Source organism: Moschus berezovskii, chromosome 25, assembly GCF_049115385.1.
Source record: "Moschus berezovskii isolate FMDL1 chromosome 25, NW_MosBer_1.0, whole genome shotgun sequence".
NCBI lineage: Eukaryota > Metazoa > Chordata > Mammalia > Artiodactyla > Moschidae > Moschus > Moschus berezovskii.
The window spans coordinates 10,767,181-10,785,472 of record NC_142484.1 but is presented as its reverse complement, the minus strand read 5'-3'; the positions used below and the strand labels follow the sequence as shown (position 1 = coordinate 10,785,472).

General features: G+C 58.7%; 1 protein-coding gene across 4 annotated transcripts in view; it reads right to left on the bottom strand.

The window, feature by feature from the left end:
- SYT7 (synaptotagmin 7) overlaps positions 1 to 18,292 on the bottom strand; it is a 63,825-nt gene that overhangs the window by 26,618 nt on the left and 18,915 nt on the right. For 3 of the 4 annotated variants that reach the window (XM_088832057.1, XM_055415787.2, XM_055415788.2), the window contains exons 2-5: positions 11,294 to 11,397; positions 6,537 to 6,616; positions 2,374 to 2,505; positions 1,279 to 1,506 (exon numbers count right to left, since the gene is read on the bottom strand). In XM_088832057.1, the coding sequence (XP_088688183.1) occupies positions 1,279 to 1,506; positions 2,374 to 2,505; positions 6,537 to 6,616; positions 11,294 to 11,397 (544 nt within the window). The remainder of the gene's footprint in view (positions 1 to 1,278; positions 1,507 to 2,373; positions 2,506 to 6,536; positions 6,617 to 11,293; positions 11,398 to 18,292) is intronic. The other variant, XM_088832056.1, reaches the window with a different exon arrangement.

Below are 18,292 nucleotides of genomic sequence, written 5' to 3'. Positions count from 1 at the left end.
GTGGCCGGAGTAACTCGGTGAGGACGGGGCGCGGGGCCTGGCTCTCTGAAGGATGGTGGGGCTTCCCTCTGGGGCCTTCCTGAGGCTCCATGTCAGGGGGCACATCGGCTCGTGCTCCTTCGGACCGATGAGCAAACGAGGCCTCAGAGTGGTGGTCCTCAGTGGTCCCATTGGTGGGAACCACAGGTTTGCTGAAGAGGACCGGCCCAGCCACCAAGAAGGGGTCAGGGCTGTTGGCCTTCTAAGTGCGAGGCTCCTGCATTAGCTGGGAACGAGGTGGTTCTAAAAGCCGAAAATGGAGCCTACATCCCAGTAGGTGAGAACGGTCATAGTTCAAAGGATTTAGAGCTTGGGAGGCTTAGCTGTGGGGAAACGGAAGGTTCTAAGAGCCAAGATGAGAATAAGGCTGCCCCATGGGGGGAGGGAGGAACTTAATATCTGCAGGGGATAGAGGCCCACCCTATGTCTGTTGCTCGCAGGGAGGGACTGTACTGCCTGTTTGGCCAGCTCAGAAGTTATTAAAAGGGAAACGGCTCTTCTGTCTGACATCCAGACCACGCTTGTCAGAAAAGAGAAGTTAGCTGGGGGCTCAACAACCCAACCTCCAAGAACATCCAGTCCCAACAGCTGAGAGTGGGACAGGCCGCCGACCAAGAGTGGGACAGTCAATGGGGATGAGCCAACGGGGACCTCCCAGCTGCTCGCAGCGGCCCAAGGAACAGACGGTGTCATGATGCAAGCAAGACTGGGACAAGCCAATGGAGTCACCTGATGGTCAAGATGAAATGGCTCAACCTCTGGGTCTAGAGCTTTGTGCTGGTTGCAAGAGGGAAGGCCCGGTGGCAGATGAGCGGCAGAAAACAGGCTGAGGCTGGGCCAGCTCCCCAGGGATGGATGGTCCAGTGGCTAACAGTTGTGGCCTGGTGCCCATGGAGGTCGAGATGGGGCAGCCAGTCAAAGAGGATGGGATGACCCAAGGACTGAAATGAAGCTGCCCTGGGGGCAGAAAATGAAATGACCTCGTCACTGGCAAAGAGAGAAACAGATGGGGGTGGCAACCGGAGGCTGAAATGCACGGTGCATGGCTGAGTCAGTCATGCCGGGTGGCAAGGACGATGGGAGTTTCATGAAGGGATGGGATGAGCCAGGGGCCGAGGACGGCACCTCTGGGGGCAGCAGCGGGCATGCCAGGGGTCCCGCTGTCCACACTGGCGGGGGCGGGGGGTGCGGGGGCAAGCCTGAGCTCACGGCTCTGGCCGCCGTGGGGCCATCACTCACTTGGACAAGTTGAGCTTCCCGGCGGCCAGGTGGCTCTGCACCGTCCGCCAGCGGCCTCTCCCCGCCGCCTTGCCACCGCTGCCCGGCTCGCTGGGGGCAGCCCCGCCGCTTCTCAAGGCGTCCTCTCCGGGTGGCGGCGCCGCTGCCGGCTTCTCCCCCAGCCGGCCTTCCCGCTCCACCGCCAGCCCTGCCGCGGCGGCCACTTTGGCGCCCGCCAGGAGGGTGCCACTGGACGTACCACGAGGCAGCCGGGCCAGAGGGGCAACCGGGGGTGGCGGTGGGGGAGAGGGCAGGCCACACGTGGGGGTGGGGGCGGGGTGGGGTCAGAGGAGGAGAAACAACGACAGATAAAAGGAAGAAAGAGGCAGTGAGAGAGGAGGACAGAGAGACGGACAGACAAGAGACAGAGAGAGAGAGACGTCAGCACTGCGAATGGGCCGCCAGCAGAGCCTGCAGAGAGGAGAGCGGGGCGGGGCGGGCTGGGGGTCGGCGAACAACGCACCGCGACAACGGAGGGGGGCCCTCCCCACCGCCTGGGGCCGGGGCGGCGGGGGTGGGGGAGGGCAGCCACCTCCAAGTCTATCCCACAGGACAACGAAGGGTTAACGACGGAGGAAGAGCGGGCTGTCCAGGCCAGGAGGCCCCAAGGCAGGGAGAGAGAGAAAGCCGTGTTAGTCAGAGTTCATCACCACCACCACCATCACCGCCACCACCTCCAAGAGACCACCGACCACCAACCGGAGCAGCCAGGGCAGCAGCAGACAGCAGGGAGGAGAAAGCGAGCCACACCGAGAGAGGGGGGAACCAAAAAAAAAACAACAAAACGGGCAACCCCATCCTGACTGCACAGAGGGGGCAGGGGCCGCGGGGCCAGCTGCGGGGCCGGGTGTGGCTGCGGAGTGGGGTCGGGGGGCGCTCCTGGTGGCTGGCCCTGGGGGCGGGGGCGGGAGAGGGGCAGGCAGGCGAGGGTCGGGGGGGCAGGAGGGGTTGCTCGTCTCCATGGTCAGCCTGCCCATGGGGTGCGGGGCTGGGAGGGGGAGGGAGGGCGTGCGAGGGTACTGGGTACGTATGATCAAACCAGGTAAAGTCACTCACTTGAGGGACAGTCGTGGGTCGCCATAAGGGGCGTAGGGTGAAATGTTTAGAATAAACTCCTTGGGAGGGTAGGAGCTCCATTTCTGCTGCACTGTGCTCTCATTGTTATTCCAAAAGTCTCTGTCTAGATCACTGGAGGGGCAGAGAGAGAGGGGAGAAAACAGGGAGATACAAGAAGAAACAAGAACGGCCCAAGTCCCATGTGGGCAGAGGGGCCGGGCCCCCGGGGTGGGGCACTGAGGGCGGGGCGGGCCGGGGGTCGGCGCCTGCGGAAGGAAGAGAGGCGGGTGGCCCAGGCACACGCGCACACGCACACACACCGCACACACACACGCTCCAGGGTGGGAGAGATCGGTGAAAGGAGGCGAGCTGCAGGCGGGCAGACTGGAGCCTTGCACCCCGGAAGCTGGTGGGAGAGAGAAAGATGGTGAGAGAGCAGGTGGGGACGAGGAGGGGCTGGGACGCAGCCTGGGGTGGGATGGTGATGGTACAGGGACGGGGAGGATGACGGGGTGTGCTGGCTTCTGGCTGGAAATGACTGGAAGGTAGATCAGACCCTACTGCCTACCCGCTAGGTGCCCCCTTTCCTGGCCTCGGTCTCCCTGCCTGTCAAACTGGAAGGTTGGCTGCAAACACTGAGCCACAAGACTCGAAATTCACCTGCCCTTCCATCTACTTAAGGGAGCCACACTGGGGACAGGCCCCGCTCCTGGCTGGTCTCTCGCCCTCCCACTGGCCCCAGGTCCCCCTGGCCTCCTCTGTTCTCTCCCTGCCTCAGGAGAGGCTGGGATACAGCCTTCACAGAGACTGTCCCAACTGTCAGCTGAACTGAAGGCACCCTCTGCTCACTGCAAAAGTGGTAGTTGGGTCAGCCCAGAAAAGGGTGTGAGCAGGGTCAGCAGAGGTCCTTCAGGTGGAGGTCTGAGGCCTGCATGGAGGGAAACTGCCCTTTTCTGGGCAAGGGGAGTGATGGGGCAGACCCAGCCTCGGCCCTTGGCGTGTACTTGGCCTATCCCTGTCCCTTTCCAAAGTGGAGCTGCTGGGTCTGGAGGGGACCGCGTGTCCGCCTCCCCACCCCCTCCTGCCCCGTGACATGTCCTACGGAAGAAGCAGGTATGCTAGAAGTGCAGAGAAGGTGGGGATCTCCCTTGATGGTGGGCAGCAGAAGCCTTGGCAGGAGGCGTGGCCTGGAAAACCCGGGAGTCGAAGGCCAGGGGTTCCAGCAGCTCGTTGAGTTCCTGGGAACCTCCCCAAGAGCAGAACTGGAGCACAGGGAGAGGAGGGCAACACCCAGGCCAAAGGAACATTCCAGAAAGAAGTCATGTCTAAGCCTTCAGGAAGACATCAATGGCAAGGGGCTTGGGGGGTGTGTCAGGGATGGGCATGGGGTGTGCTTAGGCCATGCCACTGCTCAAGGCCAAGCTGAGGGCCCTGTTGGCGGGGGGGACACCGTCAGGAGGCACCACCCCTGAGGACAGAGGAAACGTGTTCTCGGGGGACCTGCTTCTGACCTCAGCCTTGGTTCTCAGCCTCAGACTAGGGAACAAAGGAGAAAAGGAGGAAGTGGAGCTGAGGCTTCCCAGGCCGGCGAAGCCAGTGCCCCGGGCCTGAGCGCGGGCAGGGCCCCCTTGGGCCTCCCTGGTATGGAGAGTCTCTGCCAGAGTGGGCCTTGGAAATGTCTCACAAGCCCTGAGCCAGCTTGGGACAGCGGGAGCCAGGGGTGGGAGAAGCGAGGGAGACCACTGGAAGGGAACCCACGAGGTGGTGGGGGGCTCCCCGGGGAGGTTCCCTCCCCAGAAGACCCTATTCCTTACTCTGCTGGAGACATGCTCTGGTCCCCTGTCCTAGCGTAACAGAGCAATGGAGCAGCTGGAAGGCCTTTGTTCCTCTGTCCCCTCCAGATCTCCAAAATCGAGGCCCATCCCACCCAGGGTCATCACTGCCAGGCTGGCCTCCTCCGCTGTGTTCCAAGGAGCCCCACGGTCCCTCGGGTTGTGCGCGGTAGTACCAGAAAAGAGGCTCTTTCATTAAAGAAGTTTACCAAACACTGATTCCTTTACTGCAGGGCTTCTCAGAGCCTTTAACATACCCATGCATATCAGTGTTTCCCAAACCTAGTTGGTCACGGACCCCTGGTTCCATGGGATCACTATCAATCTTTTACGGGGGCACGAGTGCTCTGAGGAACACAGTTTGAGAAACACTATTAACAGTTTGAAAAACAGCTATTAAAGGATGCATCTTCTCAGAATCCTTGATAACATGATCCTTTGGGAGGAGGTCCCAAGCCCATGGGGAGATTGTGCAGCAGGTAAACCCTGTTTCCTGCTGCCCCACTGGCTTTGTGTGTGTGTGTGTGTGTTAGTCGCTCAGTCCTGTCCGACTCTTTGTGACCCCATGTAGCCTGCCAGATTCCTCTGCCCACAGATATCTCCAGGCAAGAATATTGGAATGGGTTGCTACTCCCTTCTCCAGGGGATCTTCCCAAACCAGGGATCGAACCCAGATCTCCCACATTGCAGGCAGATTCTTTACTGTCGGAGCCACCAGGGAAGCCCACTGGCTTGGGTCCAGGCAAAGCCAAAGGCTAGGGACCTGGGGGCATACAGCCATGAAAGGTGGCTTCCTTCACCTGGGGTAGAGGGTCTGATACCCGCGGACCCTGTCCCAGCCCACAGTGCCTGCTGCCTACTCTCCCTGCTATCGGAACCCCATCTCCTCCCATGGCCCTTTCTAGAACTGTCTGGGACACACACACCCTTATCCAGGAAGGTGATGGTCACCTGGCAGAGACAGGCCCCCTGGCCCAGACTGTGGCTGCAGAGGCTATTGGAGCCGGGCCTGGAGGCTGCACAGGAGCTGTGTTGGCCCCCTGCTCCCCTACGTGGTCCCTCCCCTCCTTCCGAAAGCCTGGGGCCTGGGCTCTTGCAACAGCCCCTGAGACCTGCCAGCTCTCAGCTTTGAAGACTGGAGAGTGTGCAACCAAACCCAGCTTCAAAGGCTCTCGGCAGCCTCCTCCCGAGCCTCCTCCCCATCCCCAACCTCGGCCTGGCCCACCCCTCCACTTACCCGGCCCCCCACAGCCACACACCCACAGCTTCTGTGAAGGCACCAAACAGGGTCAGAGCAAGAGATGAAACAAGAGGAGGGGGACTGAGGAAGGGCAGGGAGGGAGCCCTCAGGGGCAGGGCAGGGGGGAGGGAAGGAGGGAGAGAGGAAGATGGACCAGGGGGAGGGCAGGAGGGGAGGCGTGGGCAGCAGCAGTGGGGCCTTGAGTTGGGCAGGGGGCGCTGGGGAAGGCCCCGCTTCCAGGCAGAGACCTTGGCTGGCAGGCTCGGCCCTGGCAGGCTAAGATGGAAGGGTGCCCAGCCGCCTCTCAGTGAAGGCCGGGACTAGGCAGAGAGGAAGGGGCCAATCCATCGGGCCAGAGGGCAGAAAGCCCTCTAGGAAGAGGCCTCTCCCTTTACCCAGTTCCTAGAGTCCCCATTGGTGGGGTTGGGAGCTTATCCCAGTGTCTCCCAGTGACCCTCAGGACCTGCAGGGCAAGGCAGACCTGCCCACTTGAAGAGGGATCACAGAGCCAAATGGGGAAACCGGCAGAGTCAGGGCAGCAAGACAGACGTGCAGTGGGGACTGGGTGTGACCAGGGAGACCTCCCCCTTTGCTCTGCTTCCAAGAGCTGCCCAGCACTGGGTTCTGTCGGGGTGCCCAGGGTTCTTGTCTGTTCTCCTTCCAGGTGACCCTCAGAACATGGGTGGGGTCTGAGCCCCCTCCACCCCACCCCCAGAGAGGGGCTCCCCAGCTGGGGGAGGAGCTTGGAGGTGCAGGGGAGCCAGGTAGGACAGGGGGACCATGTGTGCGATGTTCAGGTTGATGGAGCACCCAGTACCCGGATTGAGGCAGGAGGAGACCGTGCTGGGAGTGAGGGCAGCCAGAGATAGGGCTGGGGGCCCTGGAGCCTTGAGAGGGTTCTGGGAGGCACGGGCAGAGAATGCGGAGCCCTGGAGTCACTCTGAGGTGCTGGGAGGGCGTATATGGGGGTGTGGGGCGGAGACAGCACAGCACCCAGGTGTAAGGGGGAAACTGTGTGACCACATCCAGGGGGGCTCCTCCCACCTGGACTGCCTGCGTGCCCCACCCCAGACTCGAAGCCTGGCACCTACTTGATGGCCTTCTTCTCACTGCGCCCACGCCCTGAGTCTGGCGTGCCCACCGTCTCCAAGGAGTTCTTGTAGCGTTTGCCCTGCGGAGACAGCACCGAGGTCACTCCTGGGAGACAGGGCCTGGACTCTCCCTGCCTCCCCAGAGCAAGGTCTCAGCGGGGAGGGGAATGGATGGGAGCCCAGCCTCAGCAACAAAGGCCAGGGCCAACGTGTGAGGGTGCCACCAGCTGGGGGTGCCAGCCCCCAACCATCCCTGCCTCCCCAAAACAAGGTCCCAGCGGGGAGGGGAGTGGATGGGAGCCCAGCCTCCGCTGCAAGGGCCAGGGCCAACATGTGAGGGTGCCACCAGCCAAGGGTGCCGGCCCCCACCCACCCCTGCTCCCCGGTTGGCAGTTCCTGGGCTCTATGCCCCGCGCCGTTGACCTGAACTGCATCCCTGACCCCTGGGGACAAGGCCCCTCCTGCCTGCCTGTCTCTTGGGGCTCTGGCTCAGCTCCCAGAAACATATCTCCCTCTGCCATGGACAGACGGCTCTCAGGCGCCTGGCCACGTCACACGGGCCACGTCACTGCCCCCAGATGGTGGGGGTGGCATCCTGCAGGGCAAGGTTGGCAGTGGCCAGTGACGTGAGCAGCGGGGGCGGGGAGAAGGCCCGTGCCTAGTCCTGCCAGGGCTGTGTCCCTTACTGTCTGGGGGCTCCTTGAGGCGCTTCTGCTCTGGGCCCGTGAGGCAGGGCAGAGCCTGAGGACCCACCGCAGTAGGAAGGAAGCAGGGCTGACCACGGACTCTGGGGCTGGGGGAATCCAGGCTCAGCCCCCTAGAGGTCCTCAACCAGCATAAGTGGAGGGACGGGCCAGGCAGGATGATGGGCATGGGGGGGGCACGCCAGGTCCCCTGGCTGGAGCAAGGGCCACGGCTGCAGCAGTGACTGGGCCTGCTGCCGGGAAGGTGAGCACCATTCACCTTCTCGGTTTGGGTTTCTAAATTTAGCTCCTGCAGAGCCTGGCACCATTAACATTCCTGGCGGCCACCGAGCGTCCTCACGCGCACCCAGGGGCCACGGGCCTGGCCAGGGAAGGGGGGTGCAGGGGCTGGGACTGTCACCCACTGGGCACTGGCCTGCCCCTGCCCAGTGGAGTAGAGATGGGGCCACACATACACACATACACGTGCACGCATGCACACACGCGCACACACACACACACACACACAAGCAGGCATACATTTCCCCAACATCCCGTCATGTGCGCCAAGACCACAGCCACAACAGTCAATTATTCCATTCTCCCTAAAGCAAAATAAAAGCCGCACAGCCGTGTTCCCCAGCGCTCCTGCCAGCTGCAGCCCCTTCCTGGGACCGGAGCTGCCTGTTCAGGGACAACAGCGGAGCCTGCAGGAAGAGGAGTGGGGGTGAGGGGAAGGCCCTCATGCCACCCTCAGCACCCCTATGCCTTGGGGGCACCAGGGCCCTGTCCCAGCAGCGCCCCACACTCCCCATGTCACCCCGCTCATGTACTGCCCTCTCCAGCCTCCCTTCATTCTTTCTGAAATGGTGTGGCATCACTGGATGAGCCCTCATCCCTCACCCTTCAGCGTTCTCATCACGGCTTTACTATTTCTCTTTACCTACTTCAGCTCCCACCCCTGGGAACGTAGCCCCCAATTGCAGGGACTGTATGGGCTCTGGTACTTGGTGTGGTGCCCCACCCACTCTGACGTCCCAGCCTCAGGCTGATGCTCTGAGCCAGAACCCAAAGAATGAAAAAAAAAAAAAAACAAAAAACCCAGAGCTGTTGGATCCCTTGGGTCCACAAAAGCTGCCCTCTCTCAGCTCAGCTCTGGTCCCTCCCATCATCACCCAGAAGTTCAAGCCCCAAACAATTCCTAGTTCCACCTGGGAAGGTGGATAGCCTGGAGCACCTCTGTGGTGGCCCACTGCCCTTCATGGGCAGGACCCTCAGGAGCCCCAACCCTGTGGTTTTCCAGCTGTTCAGGAAGCCTGGGGCAGGGAGCATCAGCTGGCAGTCCCCATCCTACCCCTCATCCCTTCTCCTCTTTCTTCCTGGTCTTCAGGGAACTTGCTCTGGTCAGCACCCTCTTCCAAGACTGGTCTGTTGCCTCAGCCCCAAGCCCAGGCACTTGGCTCACCCAGGGTGTTCTGTAAGCTTCTGCCTGCCCCTCTTCCTGCCACAGCTCAGGGAAGCTTCCCCTCCAGCTGCAACGATCCTTTTGCAGAGGAGCTGGGGCATATGGGGGATAGGAACTGAGGCAAGACTTGCTTTAGGGGTCAGGGGGAAGTAAATGGGGCAAAGAGAGGAACCCCAGCTGGGGTCCTGGAGACATTGCTGCTGACAAGTGCTCAGTCATGGCCCATTCTTGTGACCCCATGGACTCCTGCTCGCCAGGCTCCTCTGTCCATGGGATTTCCCAGGCAAGAATACTAGAATGGGTTGCCATTTCCTTCTCCAGGGGATCTTCCCAACCCAGGGATCAAACCTGGGTCTCTTGGCATCTGCTGCATTGGCAGGTGGATTCTTTACCACTAGCGCCATTTAATAAGCACCCCCCACTGGAGAATTAGGTGGCTCCAAAGGAGCCTGATCCCCCCAGCCTGCTTAGCAGGGAGGGGGTTGGCCAGGCTGATCCGGAAAAAGCCAGCTGGAGATTAAGGAAGTTATTAATGTTTGGAAATGGGATCTGGGCTGTCAGGTATCACGTCACTGCTGCTGAGGGGACAGGCAGGCAAGGAGAGCCCAGCAACTGTGTGGGGGGTGGGGTGCATTTGAAAGCCCCTTCCATGGAACACGGAGACAATCTGGACAAAAAGCTCCCTGGCTTCTGAGACCCAGGTGGAGGGGCGGGGGGGAGGCGTGACAGGACTGGGGGTCCTGGGCAAAGTAATGTTCTAGCAGCAGCTCAGAGGATTAAGTCAAAGAGGGACATGTGCCGGTCTGGTCTGGACTCCAGAGGAAGCTCCTGGCTGGAGGCTGGGAGGAGGGGCTAGGCCAGGGAAGGTTCTGCAGCTCTCAGCTTCCCAAGGCACTTCCTGCAGTGACAGCCCCCAACCTGCTACAAAAGCTGTCATCTCTGAACTCCTGTCTCCAGGTGAGTGGGGGTGAGGCCCTCAACAAACACAGAGATACGCACGCACACACAGACACACGCACGCATGCACACACACACACACACACACTGCAGCACTTACATGGGGATGTGATGAGATGATCCACATCCCACCATGCAGGGCGGAACACACACACACGCACACAGCACTAATGTCCTCAAAATTGACACCCCCAGCACAAAAGAGCCCCCACTCAAGGTCACCAGCAGTGCCTGTTCAAACAACAGTCCCCTGCTTTCAAATACAGACAGACGGGCAGCCTAAGGGGCCCTGCAATGAGACACACCGGGCTGCAGTGCAGGCTCAGCCCCTCCCAGGCCTCTGAGGACACTGGCACACACAGGCACGTGGCCAAGCCCCCTCCTCCACCTCCCCTGAAATTCTGAGACAGACACAGAGACAGGAAATCCAGGAACAATGCAGGGCAGCCAGCCTGGCACCTGCACACAAGGAGTGGGCCGGAGTCACACACACATACTCGCACACTCTCGCGCGTGGGGCTGGGTTGGCCTTCTCCCTGGCTCTTCCCAGGGAACAGGGCTGCCTGAAACCGCACATCCTGGGATGAAGAACACCCCCAACTCCCAGGCTTGCATTTCCTGAAGGGAGCATAGTGGCCTGTTGGGTCTGGCCCCAGGGGTATCTGCCCCTTCTCATTAGGACTAAGGCATGGAGCTCCCACCTACACGGTACCCATGGCCACAGCCCTCCCCGCCCCTCGCCCCTCTGTGATCGGGCAGGGAGAAAAATGTGGCACCCTGCCCTCACTCCTACCATCCTGGATCTGGGGCATGGAAGGTGTCTGCCAGGGACCCTTCTTCACCAAAGCCTCAGAAACGCCCCACACCTGGGACACCTCTGGGCCCACCTCCGGGGGTGCCCCCTGCAGTCCTCAAAGACCCCGCAGCACTTCTAAACTGGGGCAGCAGAAAGGGGAATGGTGGGCGGCCTCAAGGGCAGCCACCCTTGGGGAGCTGCGGGGGTGCAGGAGGGTGATTCAAGCCGACTCCCCCTCCCGGCGCCCTCCGGTGATGAATGTCCCTCCTGACGGTCTCGTTACTTATTGATGGCCTAATCCTACTCGTTAATTTCCCAGCCCTCGTTAAAAATGAAAAGAAGCCGTTTGTGCCTGTACAAACCCCCGAGAACCAGGATGGATGAGAGGGCGCCGGGGGAGGGGCGGGGCGGGGCGGGCGGAGCCTCCTCATTGGACAGGAGGCCTGGCTCGGCCACGCCCAGCCCTGGGTGGCGGCGGGAACGCGCGGGCGGGGGGCGGGGGCGCGCGGCGCTGGGTGGGAGGGGGGTCTCCATTCTCAGTCTGCGCGTGTGTGCCTGCGGTCCTTTCTGCGGGAAGTGGGCCGTGTGTGCGCGTCGTCACGAGCGTGCGAATGCCCGTGAGACCCCTGTCTGTCCACCAGTGTGTGCCTCGGTGTGTGACTCGGTGTGCACAGACATACAGGACCAAGCCCCAGCAAACACAGAGCGCCCGGTGTGCATTTCCACGGAAGTGTGCCTGGCTCTGTGGTCAGGTGGGTCGTGGGCACGCGCCCTTGAGAGCGTTCACGAGCCTGTCATTGAGGAGGGCGGGGTGCAGGGCCAAGCCGCCTCCCCAGGGGGCCCTTAGGAGCCTCACCAGTTTGCGCTGACACCAGTGGCAGAGGCCGCAGAGGACGACAGTGACGCTAAGGCTGACGGTGATGATGGCAGAGACCAGCAGGACATCGCGGGTGGGCGCCCCTGGAGAGGACATGCACAGGTCAGACCCTCACTGGTCATGGCCAGCCATTCTCCTGCAGCCCAGAGACCCGCCCCAGAACAGCCGCCCAACCCACACTGGGAGCTGTGCGCCCCACGTTCTACACTCAGCTCTGCCTTGCGGGCTCACCTTGGGCTGTCTGTTCCTCTCTCTGCACCTCCCGTTCCTTATCTGTAAAATGGGAGCCTCTGGTAGGTCTCTCCCAGTCCCTCACTGCATGGACCCTGCATGGGGTACTCCCCATCCCCCAAACTTCATGCCCCCCAAGGGAGAGGTCAAGTGTACCCCTGGCCTACCTAGACCTCACTGGGCTTTCTGTGCTGTGCTGTGCTTAGTTGCTCAGTTGTGTCCGACTCCCTGTGACTCCATAGACTGTAGCCCTCCAGGCTTCTCTGTCCATGGGATTCTCCAGGCAAGAATACTGGAATGGGTTGCCATGCCCTCCTCCAGGGGATCTTCCCAACCCAGGGATGGAACCCAGGTCTCCCGCATTGTAGGCGGATTCTTTACTGTCTGAGCCACCAGGGAAGCCCCCACTGGGCTTTCAAGTACCTCTTAAAGAGCTTCTGCCAAGAATGCTTCCACCCTCCCCCACCCCACACACATACTCTGAGCCACAATTCCAGCCTCATTTGCCAAAAGGGTTAGTTCCCACAGCCCCTCTGAGGCCATGTGCCCTATGGGCCCTCACAGACCCTCCTCAAGTGCTGGCCATATGTGTAATCAAAAAGGGAATCTGGACCCCCCTGAGCAGTCCTCATCCCCTTTAGCTCAGCTTTTCTTGGGCTGGAAGCCCACCCAACTGACCTCTGCACACCTGGTCCTACCCTGCCCTAGTCCCTGAGCTCGCCTCCAGTCCTTCCCCGCACCCCCTTCCCCTCCAGTTCAGCCTCACCTTGGTTGCTCACAGTGCCCCTGCGTGCTCCTGGCAGGGGTGGGTGGGGAAGGGTGTGCCCCGCTGCTTCCATCCTAAGAGCCCAGGGGCCCTAAGCTTCCAGGGTGGGAACCTTGATGGACTTGCCCTGGGAGCCAAAGCCCAGGTTTCTGTGCAAATCCCACTGCTTGCTAGCTATGCAGCTTTAGTCACCTAACCGCTCGGTTTTCTCCCTCTGTAAATGTGGATTAACCTTCCTCCCTCCCTCCTCACAGGTGGCTGTGAACACGAGCTCAAACCTAAATGTAAGGACGGCGAAACTTGACCAGAGAGTGAACATGTGGGGGAGTGAGTCTACAGGGACCCGCACAGATCACACGTGCTCTGTAAATATGTGTGCGCCCGGATGGATCTTCAAGTCAAGGAGACGCTGTTTATTTACAGAGGAGCCTGTGTGGGCTTTTTGGTTTCAGCGATGGTGGTAATTAAAAGTCGATGATGTCTGTCTGTTCCCGGTTCCTGCGGTTTTAGCTTCTGGGTCCCAGGTCCCTGTCGTTTGCTGTGGGGCCTCATGGAGGAGGGCCCAGCGGTCAGCCCCAGCGCTCAGGGCCCTCGGGCTGCCTCCCACCATGACTCCAGCGCTCTGGGCAGCTGGTCCTGTTGTCTGGTCTCCTCAAAATCCCACTTGGGCTCCACCCCTCCCACTCCAACGTCTGGAGTCTCCAAGCTGTGGGAAAAGGCCACTCTTGCAGGGCCCTTCCCTGTCCACCTGTCAGGCCATCTACGCATCCTCCTGTCCTGAGTCCCCAGTCTCAGCCCCTAGAAAGCCACTGCACCCAGCTCACTGTCAACCTCAGAGTCCACAGCACCCAGGGGCTCTGGTCTGGACAGCCTGCAGACACCGGGGAAGTGGTCCTACCCTTCCTTTCCTCCAGCAGAGGAGCACAGCTCTTCTGAGGCTGGAGGGGCCACTTGCATCATGGTTCTCAGCCCAGATGGGAGGCTTCCATCTTGAACTTTCAGGCTCCAGGGGGTGCGGCGGGACCATAATACCATTAATTATTTTGTTTTATTCTTTTGACCATGCTGCTCGGCATACAGGATCTTAGTGCCCCGACCAGGGATCGAATCTGTGCCCCTGTGATGTAATACCATAGGCCCTCAGACTCAGGCCTGTGGTCAAGAGATGTGTGGACATAGCTTCTGGGAATGGGGCCAGCACTCTTTCCAGCTCTCTCCATGGGAGTTGGCCCCCACGGAGAGAGCCTGGGGGTGGGGTGCTGTGTGGGCTGGGAGAACAGACATTCCTTTGCTGAACTCACTTTTAAATAAATTCCTTTCTTGGACTGAGCTTTCTTCAACCACTGTCTATTAAGAGCCGACCCTGAGGCCCAGGGGGACAGGTGAGAATTCAGCTAATTGTTCTTAGGACGGCTCGTGTCCTAGAACCAGGGAGTGGCAGATAGACACCCAGGCTGAAGCTCAAGACTCCAGAAGACCCGAGAACAGACTCAGGTGTGAGTACAGTCTTTGCCTCTTAATAGCTGTGTGGCCTTGAACAAGTGTCTTAACCACTCCGTGTCTCAATTTTCTCCACAAAGTGAAGATAGGGGATATCCCTGGTGGTCCAGTGGTTAAGACTCAGCTTCCACCACAGGGGCACAGATTCGATCCCTGGTTGGGGAACTAAGATCCTGTATGCCGAGCAGCATGGTCAAAAGAATAAAATAAAATAATTAATCCCCCCCCCCCCACCACATTTAAAAAAATGAAGTGAAGATAATAGTGGCACCCATTCATGGAGTTGTTGTTAGTACTCAGTAGATACAGATTGGGGCTCCCCTAGTGGCTCAGCAGTAAATATAATCCACTTGCAATGCAGGAGCCGCAGGTTGATCCCTGGGTCAGGAACATCCCCTGGAGAAGGGCATGGCAGCCCACTCCAGTATTCTTGCCTGGAGAATCTGATGGACAGAGGTGGGCTATAATCCATGGGGTTGCAAAGAGTTGAACACAGCTGAAGCGATTGAGCAGACATGGATTATTATTAGGGTTGGCAGTGTCAGTTCTCTTTCAGGTGTACAGAGAGCTCCAGGAGCACACACAGAGAAGTAATTGCTAGACTAGGGAGCTATCTGGGAAGGCTTCCCTGAGGAGGTAGTATTTGGTGTGATCTGGGAGAGGGACAGGACGTGAAGGCAGCACAATCTGGGCAGAGGGAACAGCAAGAGCAAAGGCATGAGAGGGGAAGAATGGTTAGGCATGTTGTTGGAAGATCTGGACTAGGGGATGGGGAGGGAAGTGGTGAAGGCTGGGTTGGGAATGCAAATAGGGCCTGATGGAGAGGGGCTGTCTTTCACACCAAGTGGATCCTTGTGTGTGGGCTGTGGGAGCCATAGAAGGTTTTTGAGCAGGGGAGGGCAGCATCAGAGGGGGAGTCAGCAAGCTCGTGAGCTGGGAGCTGTGGTTGGCAATTATACCCCAGGTGATTCCTCTGCTCTGGTGCCCTGTCTGCAGTCACCCTGCCCCACATCTCTTGGCTACGGGGCAATTCTCCATGGGGTCACCTCCCTGGAGCTCCCTTTTCTCTTTGTCAAACAAGTTCCTTATCAGAAACTGCTCCTTGACCTGTGCTGTAAGTTGAAGAGCCCCTGAGGACAGAGCCTGTCAATCCCAGAAGCCAGTGGCCCCTCCAAACAGTCCCCAGAGATCCAGAAAACACCTGTCTTAAGCAATCAGCATTCTGCAGGCATGCAGAGTGAGCACCGAACTTGGAGTCTGGGAGAAGGAGGCTGAGGCCCTATTCTGGCCACTAACCAGATGTGTGGCCCTGGTTGCAAGGCACTGAGCCTCTTAGATGTCAGTGCCCTCCTGTGTGGAAGAGCTGACCTGTCCTTGCTCAACGAGGAACAGGTGTTCAACGTGTTCTACAGGCAGTGACAACCTGGCCTGCATGACAGCTGAGGGGAGCATTAAGATTGTCCCCATCTTACAGACATGGAAACTGAGGCACAAAGGGGGTCAAGTACCTTGTCCAAGATCATTCACCTAGTAGGTAGTGGAGCGAGGGCTCAAACCCAGACAGTCTGACTTCGAGCCTACACTCTTGGCCCAGACATCACACCCACTACAGAGGAGGGTGATCAGTGGTTTTCCAAGTGTGTTCTTTGGGACACCTAGGGTTCCCAGGAATTTCTCAGGGGCCACAGACAGAGATGGATGCTAAGTAGATAGGGCTGTGTCCCCTCAAGCCATTTGCAACCAAAAGAACCTGATTTCCCTGTTTCATATACATGGAATGTCCCCAGTGAAGAAAGGGAAATATTACTAAGGAAAGTTGAACCCTCCCAGATCAGTGACCCTAGGACCCCCTGCAGCATGTGGATGCTGTCACCGTCCACACAGCTGACCTCTCTCCCAAAGATTCCCTGCCCACCCCCCACCCCCCACCAAGCAACCCTTGAACAGTCCTTGAATCTAGGGTAAAACAAAATGCTTGCCAGTGAGAAACTGCATTGATACCGCAAACAAGTGGCACAGCGCCTTCGGCCAGCACGCGATATTGCCACCAAGGGGGGCAAGCATACTTTTGCCTGCCAGCCAGAGTGAAACCACTCCCAGAGCATGGGGTCACTGTGTCTCTGGCTGCAAGGGACCTTGGAAGTCAGGCCCCATCAATGAACAAACACCCTGGGCAGCCCTGCCAGGGATAGGAAGCTGCTTCTTCGGGAGGCAGACCCTCCACAAACAGGCACTGGTAGCTGGGGCTGCTGTGCCTGTCTCCCTCGATCTTCCCCCCAGCAGTCCTAAGCCTGCCCTGTGGAGCTGCTGGGAACAAGCCGGCTCCCTCTGCCACATGACAGGTCTCCAAATGCCCGCCGACAGCTCTCATGTCCCCTTCCGGTCTTCTCCAGGCAAAGCCGCCCCGGCCCTTCTAACCCTTCCTCCGATGACATACATGGTTTCAGGTCCCCTTAGCGTCAGCATATTAACATTTGGGGAAACAAACTAATGCAGCCCTAGTCAGCCTTTTGACAGGGCTGAGTTCTACGACCTACCCTTGGGCAGAGGAGACGTCTGGGTCCCAGGGGCGAGAGACAGACAAGGGCAGACAGATGACTTCAGGAGACCTGGGAGGCAGGGGGAGCCAGGAAGGAGAACCAGGCCTTCGTGCTCCAGCCCCAGGGGTGCCAGGATGCGAGACGTGAACTCAGGCATGTCCTGCCCCTCTGCCCGGGACTGTGGCCACCATGTCAACGGGTCAGAGCCCAGAACTGATGACCATCTGGCGGAGTGCTGTGTGCAGAGACCGTGGTCCTGACCATGCTGTCCCTCCGGGAGCTCTCAGGGTAAATAAAACCTGTGTGCTTGATGAAGTGGTCCCTCTGAAGGTGGAAAAGATGTCCACACACAGTCTTCCCTTCTAGAACATCAGCTCCACAAGAAGGGGGCTGGGCCTCGTGTTCACCACTGTCTTCCCAGCACTGAGGACAGCTGGGCGTATAGTAGGTGCTTGATAAATGCTTGTTGAAAGAATGCATGAGGAGGAATTCCAAGCCTCTAGGGATAAATATAATAATAGAGGCTACCATTTATTAAGTGCCTACTGTGTACCAGACTATAAAGGAAGGGGCTGTTTCTGTTTTGTTTTTTCCCATAACCCCTGTGACAGGCCAGTGCAGAGAAGGTACTCAGTAAATATCTGTAGAATGCCCAGTGTTTGCATATGCTACCTCCCTTGTCACCCAAGCAAGATGGGAGAGAAGAGGTAGGAGGGTTTGAGGGCCTCTCTCTTTTACACACACACACACACACACCAGGATTCATTCTGGTCTTCTCCCATACCCATCTTTGCCTGACAAGTCCTAATTTTTCTAGACCCAGGTGAAAAGCACCTCCTCCAGGAATCCTTCCCTAATCTGCCCAGTGGGAATTTCTCCTGCCTCTGAGCTCCCATCACTCTGTGTGTGTACCTTTCTTTTAGGGTGCAGTGATTAACTGCCAGGGCTCTGGGGCCAGACTGTTGGGCTCAAATTCTGATTCTCTGTGTGCCTTGGTTTCCCCGTCTATAAACAGGGGCTAGAATAGTACAGGCCTCATAGGACTATTGTGAGGTTTAAAGGAATTAACACATACAATGCATTTAACACAGTGCCTGACACAGAATAAGTAGGCAATAAATGCTAGCTATTATCATAATATTACCACATCGAGCCCTGCATTAGAGACATCTGGGACATGAAGTTGGCCCTCAGTGAGTGGTGAATGAAATACTAAAAACACATTTAGTTTTCCCCACAGGATAGCAGAGGTCAGGGGTCATGTCTCACTCAATCCTGTGTACTCCTGACCCCCTCCCCAGGACCTGGCCCAGGGCTTAACAAGAGCAAACCTCGGTGAACACGTACGACAAGGAATGGGGAGAGCTGAAGCATGGGGGCGGGCAACAGCTGGAAGGCAGGCAAGGCTTCAGATACGAATCGCAGAGCTGACCCCATCCCTTGTCAGGACTCTGCCCCAACTCCCAACTCCACCTCATGTCCTCAGCAAGCCATGATTTATGGATGAATAGAATCAAACAGGCTGCGGCTGCTGGGATGCCCTGGGGAGCTGTGGGAGACGCACTGGACTTCTGAAGGCAAGCTCACAGCTGCCCAGGGGGAACAGGAGGGGAGCCACAGGGGGAGCAGGTACACACACACACAGGCCAGAGACACCCATGGCTCACCTACACATACACAAGTCATGGAGACTCAGCCTTGGCGCAGACATCTATGCCCCCCTCCCCCATGCATAGATGCACACACACACACACACGCATACATACATATACACAAGCCATCCCGACTTACCCCATGAATGGACTCCCATGCTCTCACACACAACAGCGAATACACAGCCACAGTCACAGTCATGAACAGATACCTAGTCCACTCTGCTGTCCCTGAGGTCCAAGTGTTCATGCTCCTCTGGCCTGGAATCCTCTCCCCTTGGACCCCGTT